The sequence below is a fragment of the Clupea harengus genome, chromosome 11, assembly GCF_900700415.2.
Source record: "Clupea harengus chromosome 11, Ch_v2.0.2, whole genome shotgun sequence".
NCBI classification, from domain to species: Eukaryota; Metazoa; Chordata; class Actinopteri; order Clupeiformes; family Clupeidae; genus Clupea; species Clupea harengus.
Window position 1 is genome coordinate 29,728,729 of NC_045162.1, and position 16,950 is coordinate 29,745,678.

The 16,950-nt window shown below is 41.4% G+C and overlaps 1 protein-coding gene across 5 annotated transcripts in view; it reads right to left on the minus strand.

Moving 5' to 3' along the window:
* The window catches only part of nphs1 (NPHS1 adhesion molecule, nephrin), a 63,727-nt gene extending 46,797 nt beyond the window's left edge, over window positions 1-16,930 (minus strand). For 3 of the 5 annotated variants that reach the window (XM_031576829.2, XM_031576828.2, XM_031576827.2), the window contains exons 1-8: window positions 15,330-16,201; window positions 14,823-14,915; window positions 11,337-11,531; window positions 8,295-8,417; window positions 7,193-7,315; window positions 5,156-5,237; window positions 3,114-3,217; window positions 1,696-1,817 (exon numbers count right to left, since the gene is read on the minus strand). In XM_031576829.2, the coding sequence (XP_031432689.1) occupies window positions 1,696-1,817; window positions 3,114-3,217; window positions 5,156-5,237; window positions 7,193-7,315; window positions 8,295-8,417; window positions 11,337-11,531; window positions 14,823-14,915; window positions 15,330-15,417 (930 nt within the window). In that variant the 5' untranslated portion in view covers window positions 15,418-16,201. The other 2 variants (XM_031576830.2, XM_031576831.1) reach the window with 2 other exon arrangements.
* Between the last annotated feature and the right edge of the window lie 20 nt (window positions 16,931-16,950).

Below are 16,950 nucleotides of genomic sequence, written 5' to 3' on the forward strand. Positions count from 1 at the left end.
TTCAGAAAGCTGTCTTGGGCTTGGTATCACCACTGAGAGCCACATGCCAATAGCCACTCTGTAGGTCTAAGGAGTGAGACCCAGCCACCTGACAGAGCGACTCATCTATCAGAGGGAGCGGCTATGAGATTTTGACTGTAACATCATTGAGTCGTGGAAAGTGTTCAAACCACATACAGTATGTCAAATCACAGGGCATTCATAAATTATGCCCAATAGAACTGTGCACCCAGTGCTGCACAAATGCGAAATAGAATAATCTCCTAGCCCACGTCTTGATGTTGAAGAGCAGCAGATGTTTTCAGTTGTTAAACCAATGCCTGATAGTGGAAAAATTGTTGTAGTTTATTTTAAATAAGCAGTTTAAGCGTACAATTTGTGTATGTGCATGTTATGATGGTAGTGGCATCGATGTATGCGTATGTGCAGTTTACAGGGTCCTTGCATGTTAGTCAAATTCATGCCACTGACATACAGTATACACTTGTAGCGTGTGGAACTGGTAGGTGGAGGGCACTCTGTCTGTTTTGAGGTTTATCTTCCCTTTCTCACACTCTCCTGCTCTGGTGACGTCACTATTAGGGGCTGGGAGTGGGCAGTGATTTAGACAGGCATATGTACGGACACCTGGGGTCCTTAGCCAGGTAACTCTTCCATGCTGCTAGCTCTGTGTTTGTGCGAGGCGGGGCGAGGCGTTGTGGGTGCTGTAGCTCGTTTCAAGCGTGAGAGGGAGCCATCGCAGACTTGGCCGTGAATTGTCGTCCCTAGCGACGTTCTGATCAGCAGTGTGACTTAACTAATACTGCCACAGACCTACGCAGCTTCATTATGTGCAAGCTGCTGTTCTCTGGAGAATGTTTGTATGCTTGTGTGTATGCTTGTGTGTACTACTCTTAGTGGTTTGATTTAGATTTTCCCTTTAGCCTGTGGACTGTAGGTATGTCCTAGTGAACGTGTTGTGAGCCACAGGTTAGGGGGGTTTTCTGTCTTTTTGTTTTGTTCATTGTTTTCCCCATAGCCATTAGTTCCCCCAAAATATTGGTCGAGCCATATACACTGTAGGCCCTGGGAAGCAGGTCTCCTTAACCTCAACTTCACCTAGTGACAGTGTTGTAATGCTGTGCAGTGTGAACTCTTGTTCTTAGCAATTATCAGAGAGTTTGATTAGAAGATGCAGCTTGTAGTGTGTGTAGCCTGAACTATTAGCATGTTGCCCAAAGGGGGTGTGTGCACCCGTTCACGTGTGGGATAGAGGCCGTGGCTTCCGTTAGTGCTCCCTCTCAGTGGCTCGACTGATTAACCGGTGGCAGTTAAGATCCCCACATTATGCATTTATTGACCAGCCTGTACAACCTCCTTCAGAATACTAAATAAAGAATGTAATTTTTTACTTTTCTAATTACCTGTGTCTGTACACTTATTGGGGCAGAGTTCCCCTTGCTCTGACACTATCTCATAGCGGTTAGCTCAAGGGGTGGCGTAGTCAGCCGTACATTAGGGGGCGCTACATACTCATTGATCTTCATTGTTGATGATCACTGTTGGGTGCTTCACTGAAAAGCACCCAACACAAATGTCATGTGTTATTGTAGCATGTTATCATGGTCACCATGAATATTACACACAATAAAAAATGCATACAAGTAGATCATTAATGTCATGTTAGAATGTTACTGTAATTATCATACATCTCACCTTAGTCCAGTACAGAGAAGCTAGGGGGTTTCCTCCATGTGACAGGCAACTAAGTTTTAGAATATCCCCAGCTTTGACTGGGGTGATGTCCAGGCCTTCTATCACAGGAGCCTGGGGAGGGACTATGATAAGATTTTGATAGATAAAAAAAAGAAACAGAGATGAAAAAGGCAGTTAAAAAAAGGCAACTTAATTGGAATAGTAAGCCATAGGTACTCTGAAACAAGGGGGATGGGGACTGTTTTCTCAGATGGCTCAGCAAGACCACTTTTAGGGGGGAGCTCATATTTTGTTCTTTATTTGTGTTGAGCACACTGCTAAGGTTTCAACTGATAGCACACATCCTGAACTTGTGCTATATGCAAATGTTTTTATTCCTGTCTCATGTTCCTCTGGCTGTAGGTCTACTGGGCTCATCTTAGCACACTCTCCCCTGCTCCTACTGGAGGTTTATACATGCGCAATGTTCTAGGATGGAGTTTTATCATTGAAGTCCCAGGTCTCCACTTTAGCTGCAGAGCAAACTCTTTGCAAAACCCAAAGGGGAAATTAAGATCCTTTTGTTGCTCTTTAGCCCCAAGATATCACACTCCAGCTAAACGTGCGCTAATTTGCTGATTTGTTAGCATGACTGTTTTTGTGGAATATAAATGAATTACTTATGTCAATGATATCTGAAAGGTCTCAAACCACTGTCTGCTTTCAGGTAATTTTATATACTATTTTTAAGTCAACATAATGTAATGTCTAAGAAAGTCTATTAAAGGAAACCTGAAGAAAAACAATGCCAGTGGCTGCAGTGTCCAACAGTACAGGAGGGCTCATAGACAAGATAGTTGGCAGGTGTCCGACATTTCTGTATTTCAAGACACCTATGACTCCCCATCAATATTTCTACCACAGTGAGTGTGTTTAGGCAGGCAATCCATTGAACAGTTAACATATTCTCATTTTGCCAAAATGGTATATACGTGATTAACTCCATGGGTAAAAAACACTTACCTGGAGAGCTAGGAAACTGGCAAGCTAACAAGTATAGAATTAAAAACAGCATTTGGCCTTAGCAACAATGGAATATCACTGTAAAAGGCCGTTATCCCTTACACAGTCTTTTGTGTGTTTTCTGTTGGAATGTCATCCTTGACAAAATAAGTGCACAATTTTGATTAGGGATGTTTTCTTTTCAACATCCCATAAGAATATCATTATGAACTGTCTTTGTCTTTTAAATAAAATAGGGCTTTGTGAATTGAGCAGCACTTACAGTAGACGGTCATCACACTAACAGTAGACGGTCATCACACTAACAGTAGACGGTCATCACACATAAAGTAGACGGTCATCACACTAACAGTAGACGGTCATCACACTAACAGTAGACGGTCATCACACTAACAGTAAACGGTCATCACACTTACAGTAAACGGTCATCACCTTGGTGTCAATCATGGCAGTAGTGAGTGCTGAATTCCTTGCCTTGCAGACCAACTCTCCCCCATGATCTGCACTCTCTGCCTTGACTCTGGAGGGGGAAAGCATAGAATTAAGTGTAGCAGATATTCCCATGTGATGAAGACACTATAATGCTTAAAAAGATCAGGTAGTCCTCTCCAAATTCAGAAAGCATTTTAAAATATTCTTTCTTACAAAACTCGGAAAAAAAAGTTTGGAAATTTGTGTTTGGTCAATTATTTCTCTGTTCTTACAATGCTAATTGTGGTATTGTATTTGATATCGTTGGAAAGCCTGTTTATTTACCTTCACAATGATGTCCAACTTGTAAGGATCATGCATTTGTGGGATGAGCAGCACAGCTGATTATGTGGGTAGCGCCCACGTAAAAGTTTTCTAAATTCTTTGCCAATGCTAAACGGTGTATTCTCCTGATGGTATTGACTCCTGTTTTGAGTTGTTAGGTGGATTGGATGATTGAACTCCCGATCAGTAACAAGGAACAAACCAGACATATTGGCAATTTTACACTTTATTCATTTAATACACTGTCAGGAGCCTCAGTAGCGGGTGGAAGATCCATACGCAGCCACAACAGCCTGGTACCTCCTCCTCATGCTGGTCACCAACCTGGTCACACGTTGCTGTGGGGTGGCATTCCATTCCTCAACCAGGAGTCGTCGCAGGTCAGCCAGCGTGGTTGTGTTGGACACTGTAACACGTACATCACGCCCAAGCTGATCCCACAAGTGTTCAATTAGGTTGAGGTCTGGACTCATGGCAGGCCACTCCATTCTCTCCACTCCCACATTCTGAAGGTAGTCTGTGATAACCCTGTCTTGTTTGTTCCTAGTTACTGATCAAGAGGTTAATAATCCAATTAAACTTGACAAAATTCCATGACTTTCGTTCACCATTACACTGGTGTGTGGTGCTTTATTATGCATTATTCTAACATGTTAACACGCAATAACTATCTTAAATTATTTATTATGCATTATTCTAACATGTTAACACGCAATAACTATCTGAAATGATTAATTATGCATTATTCTAACATGTTAACACGCAATAACTATCTTAAATGATTTATTATGCATTATTCTAACATGTTAACACGCAATAACTATCTTAAATGATTTGAAGTGTGGGCTCATAGTTTCATGTGCATCCATAGCATTTGCTGGAATGTTTACACTGGTTTAATCACCTCCAAAGACTTCAGGGTGTTATTGCAGCCAAAGCTATTTGAGTTATTTTAGTACACAAATACATGGTCTTAGGAAACATACTATGCACAATTCACCCCCCTGTGGGAGATGTGTGCATTGCAATGCATTTTGTGCCATGGTTTAATTTCAGTTCATTCAATGGGTGTCAAAGTTAGCACAATTTTGCATTACATTTTCGAGGATGAAACTAATTTCATGTTTGTCCTCAGAGATTCGAACCAATGAGGTCCTTGTTCTGTCATCGTGAAGGTGTGGCCTATGCAGCCAGCTCATGCAGCCAGTGGACAGTAACTGCACTGCCTGACTCTGAACACTGCCACGTCTTCCTCCAGCTGTTTTGGCCTGCCTGAAGTTAAACGCAGTTTATGGCTCAGTGGAAGGTTATCTTCTTAGATCTTTAAGTGCAATGTGTAGAGTTAATGTTTGCTGTTTTGGATTTTTTGCCTAGCAGTCTAGAGCTTTGCTTGGATTGTTCTCTGCCTGTTTTTCTCTGGACTTATCTGCCTCGTTACGGTGTCTTGACCTCAGCCTGTGTACTGAATCCAATCTCTGTCTGGTCCCCTGTACAATTTCCCCATTGGACTTTTTTGTGCACGGGACAGTTTTTTTTGGCTTTTTTGAGACATGTCTGAAAACTGTATATCTTTGGTAAGGCAAACATGAGGGATACTTTATTAATCCCGAGGGAAATTTAGGTCATCCAGTAGCTTATACACATATACACTTATACACCTCACCGACATACAAACATAAATCACATATGCCCAAACACATACCTCACTTCTGCTTGAGTGTTCATGAGTTGCTCCTCCGAGCCAGACATAGTGACTGAGTCCAGGTCTAAAAGTTGTATTCCACCTAAATCAGAGATAGACACAGAGATGTGACTGAGACAGGGAATAAAACATAACGCAGTAGGGTTGATGAAAGGATTATGTTTGACTGTGTGAAGTGATGTATAACCTGATAATATAATAATCTCCAAATAATGCAAGAACTGTATTATGTAAATTTTATACTTATTGTAAAAATGGTTTTGGGTTAAAAGGCTAGTGTTTTTGTGTTTTTCAATGTTTGTGTATTAAAATCATACTTTAGACCTTGAAATACAGATTTGGTTTTCTGATAAAGGCCCACTCATAACACGTTTTAAATAAAAATTCCATTAACAGCCCAACACACACATTAGCCCAACACACACACACACATTAGACTCCAGCCCAACACACACACACACACACACACACACACACATTAGACTTCAGCCCAACACACAGACATTAGACTCCAGCCCAACACACACACACACACACACACACACACACACACACACACACACACATTAGACTCCAGCCCAACACACACACATTAGACTCCAGCACAACACACACACACACACACACACACACATTATACTCCAGCCCAACACACACACACACACACACACACATTATACTCCAGCCCAACACACACATTAGACTCCAGCCCAACACACACACACACACACATTAGACTTCAGCCCAACACACACACACACACACACACACATTAGACTCCAGCCCAACACACACACACACATTAGACTCCAGCCCAACACACACACACACACATTAGACTCCAGTCCAACACACACACACACACACACACACACTCCAGCCCAACACACACACACACACATTAGACTCCAGGTCACTGTTAGGTCTGACTGAAAATGTCAAATAGTCATAATAACAAAAATACATTCCATCCATACATCCATGCATGGGTATGAATTCATTTCACAAGTCATCAATGCAAAAAGGCATGTTGAATTTGAACTTGAATAAAAATACACAGTAATGACAATGCTTGATTTTTTTCATTTGAATGGTAATTTCAGGCTCTGGGCTCTGTAAAGCGCCTAGAGACAATTGCGCTATATAAATAAAATTGAATTGAATTGAATTGAAGGTACCCTCACACAATATTTCCCACACACTGTCCAAAGCGTGTTTCTAACATTCTTTTAACACTGTTGAGATTATGTTTTCTACCGTGAGCTAGGATGCTGACATTTTGCTCATATTTACAAAGATTTGCCCATCTTTGAAATATCCACATTTCAGCCCATAGGATTCCTAGCAATTTTGTGGCTGCTGGTTTTAGTGTTCTAACTCAATACATTTAGATCCAAAAAGATCTCAAATAGGGTCCAGGGGGCCTGAGGTTTTCTTTTATAGTTTCTTCCTGTGAAAAGGAAAAGGAAAGTTTTTTTCTTGCCACGATTGCCTACGTGCTTGTTCTGGGGGGTGCCTACGTGCCTGCTCTGGTGGGGTGCCTAGGGGCTTGTTCTGGGGGGGGGGGGGGGGGGTGCCTGGGTGCTTGTTCTGGGGGGTGCCTAGGGGCTTGTTCTGGGGGGGTGACTAGGTGCTTGTTCTGGTGGGGTTGTCAGTTGGTAATGGTTCTATGTAAATGCATAACATTGTATTGAATTGAGAGCTGTGTTTGTTTTTCAATTTCCGTAAAATTGCAGTGCAAAAAATCAACCATTGTTGACCACGGCAATGTCTTTTTATTCAATTCATGAAATTCAACAGGCATTTTTGCATGGATGACCTGTGGCATGAATGTACTTCCATATATATGATTAACCTGAAAAAGTAATAAATTCCCAATAATGCACACATTATGAGGTGGAAAAAGTTATTACATTTCCAGGCCCTGCTAAATGACTGTAAAACATTACTGGGTTACACATACTACATGCTACATAGGATCAGATGTCCTTCTAATTGTGTTGTCTAAGGATCTCTGGTGTTACCAGGATAACTCACCTTTGAACAGAGTAATTTCTGCTGCAGGTTTAGCATCAGAAGCTGTACACATCACTGTGTACTCTTTCCCTGCCACCCATGGCTCGTTTGACTCCAGTTCGATGTATGGCTTCAGGGGGGGAACTAGCAAAGAGTAAGAAAAATGATGACGTGTGGTCAACATACGAACTTGTGGTCAGACAAATGATGAACTTCTGTTCAAGTCACTCAAAGCTCTCAGTATTTTGCTCATCCTTCTGTCATAAAGAAAGAGAGCCAAATTTGTCCTTGGGGCAAAGAAAAAAACACAACTCCTGAAATAAATACTTGTAAGTCTGCATAGTACAAGGAAACAGATACGTTATGGGGGCTCTTAGATGAAAAGCTGGCAGGAATAACTTTGTTAGCATTCATTTTCATTGCACCTCCAGTCCATAATTGAATTACTATAAAGTTCCACCCCTGGTCACAAAAGACTACTGTACAGGTGATACAAGTACCTCTTGACCTAGGTTAAACCTACCCACAAAACCACGGTACCTACGGTATTTATGAGCAATTTTGGAACATTCATTCATTCATTCATGCCACAGACTGGATCTGTTTAGGCAGTGAAGAGTTTTGGGGCATTTATATGCTTTGTCATGCTAAAAGATGCTATGTTTATATGCTTTGTCATGCTAAAAGATGCTATGCTTATATGCTTTGTCATGCTAAAAGATGCTATGCTTTATATGCTTTGTCATGCTAAAAGATGCTATGCTTATATGCTTTGTCATGCTAAAAGATGCTATGCTTATATGCTTTGTCATGCTAAAAGATGCTATGCTTATATGCTTTGTCATGCTAAAAGATGCTATGTTTATATGCTTTGTCATGCTAAAAGATGCTATGTTTATATGCTTTGTCAGGCTAAAAGATGCTATGTTTATATGCTTTGTCAGGCTAAAAGATGCTATGCTTATATGCTTTGTCAGGCTAAAAGATTCTATGCTTATATGCTTTGTCATGCTAAAAGATGCTATGCTTATATGCTTTGTCAGGCTAAAAGATGCTATGCTTATATGCTGTGTCATGCTAAAAGCTTCTATGTTGTCCAATGTGTTAAAGTGTTTTAGCTTACTCTGCACATTTAGCCAGGCGGTTTGTGAGATGATTGCTGAACTGCTGTCTGACTGTCCAGCTTGGCATTCGTAAAGGGCATCATCCTCCAAGGCCACATCCTCGATCAGCAAATGGTATTCCCCTGGAAGTAGAAGTGCAATTTTAAACATGTCTGATCAAACCAACAGTCATTTATAACAAGGTTGACAACGGTTGTCCATTATATTTTTATCCTGGCAAAAATTCTGCGCTTATAAAGTAAAGTAAGTACTCTAATGCTGACCATAACCAGGACTATGCATTTCAAACTCATTTTAAAATAACTGAGTGACATGGACATTGCCCCAATTTTGACCACATTTTATTATCACATTGCAATCCACTCCATGTTGTCAAAACGTACTGAGAGGACATGCGGACAAACTGACCAAAGACACAAAATGGCTTCTCAAATCGAGTTTCTTTTGTGTCACTTGCAGTGTGCCACACTACGACAGCGTCAAATCTAGAGTGACAGAAGTGCTGGAATTCATGCTGCTACTAACAGAGCGCCAAGAACTTACATATCCTACGTCATTACCACGGCAACCCATGCAGATGATACACTTCCGTAGCCTACGCCATTACCACGGCAACCCATGCAGATGATACACTTCCGTAGCCTACGTCATTACCACGGCAACCCATGCAGATGATACACTTCCGTAGCCTACGTCATTACCACGGCAACCCATGCAGATGATACAAATCCCATCTGATCACTTAAAAATAATTGTGACAGTCATCTTAAAAATTCTGATTTGAGAAACAAATGTGCAGGGCTGGGGAGAAGCCTAACTATACCCTGTTCTTCAGCTATATAACCCACTGCCTATCGTACCCCCTCAGAACTAGTTGTTTAAGAACTCGTGATTCTCCTCTTTCAAGCCTACTCTCATTTTCTGATCTCGGCTTTTCAGAGCAGGACTCCACGTAACTACGGCTTAACTGGCCCAATCGCGGAACCTCACACTCCTCTCTGGGGCATCATAGTGACCTTTCTCTGGTAAGAAAGGACATTATTTGCAACATGCATCACTCTAGACCCGGTCACAAATACCAGCCATATCCTCATTCCTGTGGTTTGGCCATGGATTGCAGGGACTACCACACAGCATGTTTAAAGTGTGTGTGTCTTGAACATGCTAAAGCAGGGTTGGCTAACACAGCATGTTTAAAGTGTGTGTGTCTTGAACATGCTAACGCAGGGTTGGCTAACACAGCATGTTTAAAGTGTGTGTGTCTTGAACATGCTAACGCAGGGTTGGCTAACACAGCATGTTTAAAGTGTGTGTGTCTTGAACATGCTAACGCAGGGTTGGCTAACACAGCATGTTTAAAGTGTGTGTGTCTTGAACATGCTAACGCAGGGTTGGCTAACACAGCATGTTTAAAGTGTGTGTGTCTTGAACATGCTAAAGCAGGGTTGGCTAACACAGCATGTTTAAAGTGTGTGCGTCTTGAACATGCTAAAGCAGGGTTGGCTAACACAGCATGTTTAAAGTGTGTGTGTCTTGAACATGCTAACGCAGGGTTGGCTAACACAGCATGTTTAAAGTGTGTGTGTCTTGAACATGCTAACGCAGGGTTGGCTAACACAGCATGTTTAAAGTGTGTGTGTCTTGAACATGCTAACGCAGGGTTGGCTAACACAGCATGTTTAAAGTGTGTGTGTCTTGAACATGCTAAAGCAGGGTTGGCTAACACAGCATGTTTAAAGTGTGTGTGTCTTGAACATGCTAAAGCAGGGTTGGCTAACACAGCATGTTTAAAGTGTGTGTGTCTTGAACATGCTAACGCAGGGTTGGCTAACACAGCATGTTTAAAGTGTGTGTGTCTTGAACATGCTAAAGCAGGGTTGGCTAACACAGCATGTTTAAAGTGTGTGTGTCTTGAACATGCTAAAGCAGGGTTGGCTAACACAGCATGTTTAAAGTGTGTGTGTCTTGAACATGCTAAAGCAGGGTTGGCTAACCCTGCAGCATGCCAGCATTTCCAATGCAAAACAGAATCTTTAGATTCATGTTTTCCAGTTTCTGATTGTTGAATGTCCCCCAGGTAAAGGGGGGGTTGGTTTTGGAGTTTAGATAGATCATAAAACTTAGTTTAGTTCAAAATAAAAATTAAAAGAGAGAGAGAGGGAGAGATGAAAAGTACAGAATAAGGACATAGGAGTATATTTCATAATAAATTATTTGCCCGTATTAAATCAATGTGATGCTTGGAAGGTACAGCAATTGCATTGCCAATGAATATAAGGTTAGGAAATACAACATCTGCTCAATGCCATGCCAGGTCTGGTGTACAACAACACGGCATCCGGTCATCTATCGGAACACAGATACAGACAGGTCATTTAACAGATCCATATACAGACAATGGTGTCTCTGGAAACCTCTCCTCACACACTACAACATTAGTGTTACAATGACCAAATACATTTTAAAAAGCCACAGCTGTGGGTTTTCTTTTTCAAAGTAATTCCTCCTTCAATTGTTCCTTCATGTTTACCTGTATAGGAGACAGAAGTGTGCACATACAGATCCCTTTGGAAAGTGCCCTGCTTTGGGCTTTCTGCCATGTTTCTGATTCTCCCCCCTTTCTCCTACCTTCCCTTTTTTTCCTTGCCACCGTTGTATTGTGCATGCTCTAGGGGATTCAGGCCTTGGAAAGCGCTTTGAGACAATGTGCATTGTTCATTGCGCTATATAAATTCATAAAAGTGGATTGAATAACAAATGTGCTCTTCAATAGCTATTTCTAAAAGGAAAACTGAGTGAGAGCTGTGTAATATTGTGCACATATCCTACATGTCTATATATACCATCCGAAACAAATGCAGGTAAAGCAAATCGGAAAAGTAAAAACCCTTTGGTGGTTTGAGGGAGAATGACTTGAATATGTATTTCTTTACTTCAACTGTTTCTTTGTTGCATTCTGAAAAGCACCTTCAACAATATCAGTACAATTATCCTTAAAAGTGAGCATGTTCATCCACTAATCACATCCTTAAATATCTCACCTTTCCGCTTGTCCCCAATGACGCGATACCGTGGAAAGCCTGGCAAGCTTCTCTGGGGTCCCAGTAGTAAGCCGTCCTTCACCCACTGGACCGGTCCTGTTGCTCTCAGTACTTGACACTTCAGCTGAGCCTGGGTTCCAGCCTGCACTGTCACATTCCTGGGTTGTGTCCTGAAAGCTTGCTGTGCCTGCATACCTTTCACAGTAGGAAAACAGTGGTAAAAGACTTTTTTTTTTAAATACAAGGTATGATTTGTGGTGCACTGATGTTTTTGTAAAAATTTAAACATTACATGTAACCCGCATTGTTAGAATATTTGGAGTTGATAAACTATACATTTTTGGAATCGTTAGAACATAAGAAATATGAAAACTAATATTTCCAAACACTTTTTTTTTCAAAATGTCATGCTCCAAACTATCTCCAAGGTAGGTGTTTACTTTCAGTGGCTAAACATGCATTTTATTATGACTGCGGCTGCAACGCATATGCTGTCATGGTTTGTTTAAGTTTGTTTTATTTTTCCACCGATCAAACCTGCCATTATTGTAGCCCCACATGGCTGATACGGAATATAAGGTTTGTGTCCCTAGGTGGGCTCCAAGCACTTTTGGGACAATAACCGCCATAAATTATGACGTTTTTATGGCAAGTTGGCCTCTAGAAGGCACGTTCATTTGTGGAGTGGCGCCACCTAGTGAACAATGTTCAAAGCAAAAAAATTGTAGTTCACTAGCTAATATCTTGTGATGGAAATGTTTAAATTTCACAACATTTCTCACCCTGCAGTACTACCACATGCTTTGGATGCATGCCAATTTGGTGAAAGTCTGTCCATAGGTGGCGCTGCAATTGACACATATTCATAGACAGCAGCACATGATGGGGGACGGGGCCAGCACATCCACGGGTACCCATGGTAACAGAGAGGGGAAAAGCACATCGAAAACTTTATTCTACTGAGAATTGTTTTTTAAAGAGCTGAATAGCACAGGTAAAGATATCCAGACAGGCTGGCTATCGTGGCGAAATCTTGGATGAAACATCTGTAATAAGAAGCCAGCCCAAGGAAGTTCTGTATTCAGGGGGCCCCTGGATGTCAACTGCATGCACCAGCTAGGACTCAGGCATTCGAAGGAGGCTGGCCCATTGCAGAGCCCGAACAGCATAACTTGACACTGCCAGTGCCCCGGTGGTCTTGCTAGTAGCCACTTCGGAGATTGAGTGAGCCGAACCAGCGGGACTCAGCAATGTCAGCCAATGCGTTGTCGATATGGGGTGAGGGGTAGAAATCTTTGTGGGTGACCTGGTTGAGGCGCCAATACTCGACACAGAAACACCCATACACCTCAAGATACAGCTCAAGGATTACTGGAGGGACTTCCTCACAACAACCATGACCAAATGCCATGTTCAACCATACTTATGACCCCGTAGATTAAGGTGGCCTCTTAAACTATACCCATGTTCGGTTAATGCAGGCTCTAGGTATGCCAAAATCCAGAAGATCTTGCAAAGAATGTCAAAGTATGCCAACATGCCAACTTCCAGAACATGTTGCGTCATTTTCAAAGGGAACTGTTTACTCAGCTCAACTCAATTGTTAAACAACACTCAGCTCAGAAAAGATCACTATGGGCTAGTGATCGACCAATATGGAGTTTTCATGGCCATGCCGATGCCGATATATAATGACGATATCATGTTGGGTGGGGGGGGGGGGTTGCATCTGATAAAACACAAAAATGTAATAATAATTAACAAATGACACACAAAATTGCTGAACTTAAATGAACATTCATTTTTAACACTGTTATTGTCTCTGTTTGCTTATGTAGATATTCACTCTGCACTCTACTTATTATTTTAAATAAATAAAAAAATGTCCACAAGTAATCAAAAAACTAAACTCTGTAAAACTCTTTTAAAAATAAAACAGATGAAAGAAACAAACAAAACTCATTCATTTTCATGAAGTTTCTATTACACAGAAAAACAGTGCTATTACATTGATATGTAAAACTGTCCATATTCATTTGTTTCTTGGTGTGTTTTCATGTTTTTTTAAATATGGAAACCGGCATTTTTGCCTGCCACATCACTTCCACCAAGCTGATCTTGCCGTTCCTCAATTTCTGTTCAGTAATAAAATGTTTGCAAACAGAATAAATCACCAAACAGAATAAAAACACACACTTCACTATGCGTAATGTGTGCATGCTCCAATGGTCAAAGTGTGCACGGAGGCAGGAACATGTCTTAATAAATAAGATAAATAAATAATAAACTTGAGATAACTCTTGACACAATGGCCGTGTCTACTACCGGGCTCTTGTGCACTTCAAACACTGACTTTCAGTGCTTAGGGCGCTCACACTGACAGAACCAGCAGAATTCAGGGCACTGAAAGTACCCGGATGGCCCACTGCAAACGGTCAAAAAATGCAGTGTGAAACGATGGACACTACTCGCCATCTTGGCTACGTAGCGGAAGAGGAGGAGCCCTTTCGGCAGCTTTTCAGTTTGGAAAGTTGGCTGACTGACGCCTCGCAAATCACTGCAACCATTATTGCTGGTTACAATAACTGTGTTATCTGATAGTACAGTTTCTATTTTTCGGTAACTTTTGAAAAATCTAAGAGAGAAAACGCCAAAAGATGTACATTTACATACAAAACACGGCCGTCAGTGGATTTTGGTCCGCCATCTTTGTTTAAAATGTCCAGTTGGCCGGAGGTGGCACACAGATTTATGGGTAAAAGGCTTGCACATTTGCGTCCGTCAGTGTTCCATATGAAACAACACTAATCAGCGACAGAACACACTACAGATGTAAGTGCTTAGTGTGCACTACGCACTGTATTGCAGTGTACTTCGTAAAGTGCGCGGTAGAAGACACGGCCATTATTTACTCTCTGAAAGTCGCTTCCATCTTTCAGTAGATTTCTAAATGCTCAGGACACAGTATAGATCTCTACGAATACGTTTGTCAATTGGCAATACGCCATAATCCTGTATGACCTGAAGAAGCTCATCATTGCAAGATGTTCTAGAAGTTGGCATGTTGGCATACTTTTACATTTTTGGCATACCTAGAACATGTGGTATTTCTGAGATTGACGTGTCCAAACCCATCTTGAGTAAGGAAGAGAGGGTCTGGGACGCAGATACCACTGTGGAGCCTTCTGGGAGTGCTGTGGGCCTAATTCAACGAAACACTGATGAAGGAAGGTGCCCGCTTCACAACACCAGTGAAATGCTTGTGCAGGCGTGTCTCTTTTGTTGTTGATGTTGTTACTTAGTAATGATTCAATATCAGCATGGTGGTCGTGGTGCACCCTGATGTGTTATAATACATAGACTAGCTTGCTGGGTATGATTACTCGCATCATGTAACAGTGAAACGTTTTGCCACTGTGGGAAGTCCCCAACCATCAGCACAAGGAATGAACATCTTCTCATGTGTATAACTTAAATTCATCTTACCCAAAATAAGAGTAAAGGGGAGAAGGAAACATCTGGATCCTGGAAGCTTTGCCAGTAAACTCCTCATGGTACTCGTCCTTCTGTGTTCCGTGCCTGGCAAACATAACATCACCATTATCATCATTATTTCTCAAATCAATAAAACTGGCGCTTGTCACCACGCTTGTAGATCAATTTAAATCTGTTTTGCACCCTCAGTGTGAAACACATTAAAAGAAGCAGTTTTGACTTACAAAAAGTGTTACAAAAAGCTATATCTTAAATTGGAAAGTTCCATTCAGAAGTTCAGTAAGTGGTCTCTCTCTCTGTGGACTATGTGTGTGTGGCAGAGGTCTTCACATGCCCTTATAAACCTGAAAACCTTGCTTAGGATCAGGTCAGAAACCTTGAAGTATGCAGCTGTAGCCGGGACGGCTAATCCAACACCACGGATATGCCTGTTGGCTTTCTCTCCCCGGCCACCACACATATTCTTTGTGTGGATAATTGGCAAGGCTCACTTCGTACCCGGCTGCCACCAATCCAACTTCACCAGCTTGAAAATGTACTCTTTGTTTTGTCTCGTCATTGATATCATCTGTCTGAAGTGCTGCATTGCCCCCGTATTTAATTTCCTGATTCACTGGCCTGTGTGTCATCCTGCGTTCTCTGCCAGCTGATACTAGTTGGTGACTAGATGGCTGCTCACTCCCTCTGCCGGCCACTCTGCTATTCAGTGGCTACAACATCTCGCTCCTTAACCTAGCAGGCGTTTGTGTTCTATCTGTGTCAGTCTTCTTAAGTGTCCTCACACATTGCACATTTCCTGGCTTTTGCTTGTGTGTGCTCCAGTCTGAACCGTTTAAGAATATGTACCACAATCATTCAAGATAGCCATCGACAAACCTTCTCTTAGTCAGGCCTTGGCTGATAAGCCAGCTAATTACAGACCTATATCTAACCTCCCTTTCCTGTCCAAAAAAAAAAAAAAACAGTATCAAAGCAACTTTGTTCTTTTTCAGATAGGAACAACGTCCAATAATTCTTCTAGTCAGGCTTCTGAGCCCTAATCAAATGAGTTAATGAACCTATTTATTGCATCTGAGAATAGATATTTTTCAATACTATTCCTGTTGGATCTTAGTGCTGCTTTTGGGGTCTTGTACATGCCTTGGTTATGTACATGTCCATAATGAATCAACTAGCCATACAATAGTATGTAGATATTCCATTCAAATTCAGCCGTTTCCAGCTGTAATGGTAATTACCACATTAGCATTGTCTACAGTATATTTGATACATCTGATCAATTTCAGGTTATTTTAATTGTTCTGTCAAAACAAGGACATTTCTCAATGATTCCAAACTTTTGAACGGTAGTACACATACATACAGTATATATGTGTGTTAACAGTGCAATGTTATACAGATTTAGCCTTCAAGTTTTCTATCAAGGTTCATGTATTAACACTGTGCTGTTGAAAAAGCAGGCCTGTGTAGCGCCTTACCAGACTGAATATTCTCTTTGGACACCACGACCGTCCTGGGCTCCTATGGGCCTGGCGTCATTAGGTCTCTCACTAGCTCTTCAGAAATATACCTAAAGGGAGACAAAAGGTGGACAGAAACTTTCAAAAGTATTTTACACTGTTTTCTGATTAATACATCACCACTATTAAAGAAAACAAGAGAAAAGGGATATGTCTATTTTGGACTATAAGATAAAAAAAGTGCAAACAACTGAGAAACCAACAGTCAAACAATCGTTTAAATTGCTGGTGTGCAGTCTTACCAGTAGAGCAGTTCAATAAATAAATGGTAGCAGCTAGAAGTCTTCTCTGTTCTTGTCTGAAAATCAGCCTCCGAGGAGCTCGTGGAGGAGCTTGAGCACATAGAGGTGAAAACTACTCTAAGAGGGATACGCCAAAGGAATGAGTAGGATGGGTAGGAGCTGGACCGAGGGGAGGGGAGGGCACTGGACCCTTAATTAAAGTAAACAAAGTCATGGGGATACGTGTGGGATGTGAAGGCCTAGTCTTCCTGAAATGATGAGGTCAATGATCAGTCACAACTCTGTCCAAAACAAGTACCATATGCCTGATTATTATTGTTCAGAACAAGAATTATTCAAATAGCAACAACAATAACA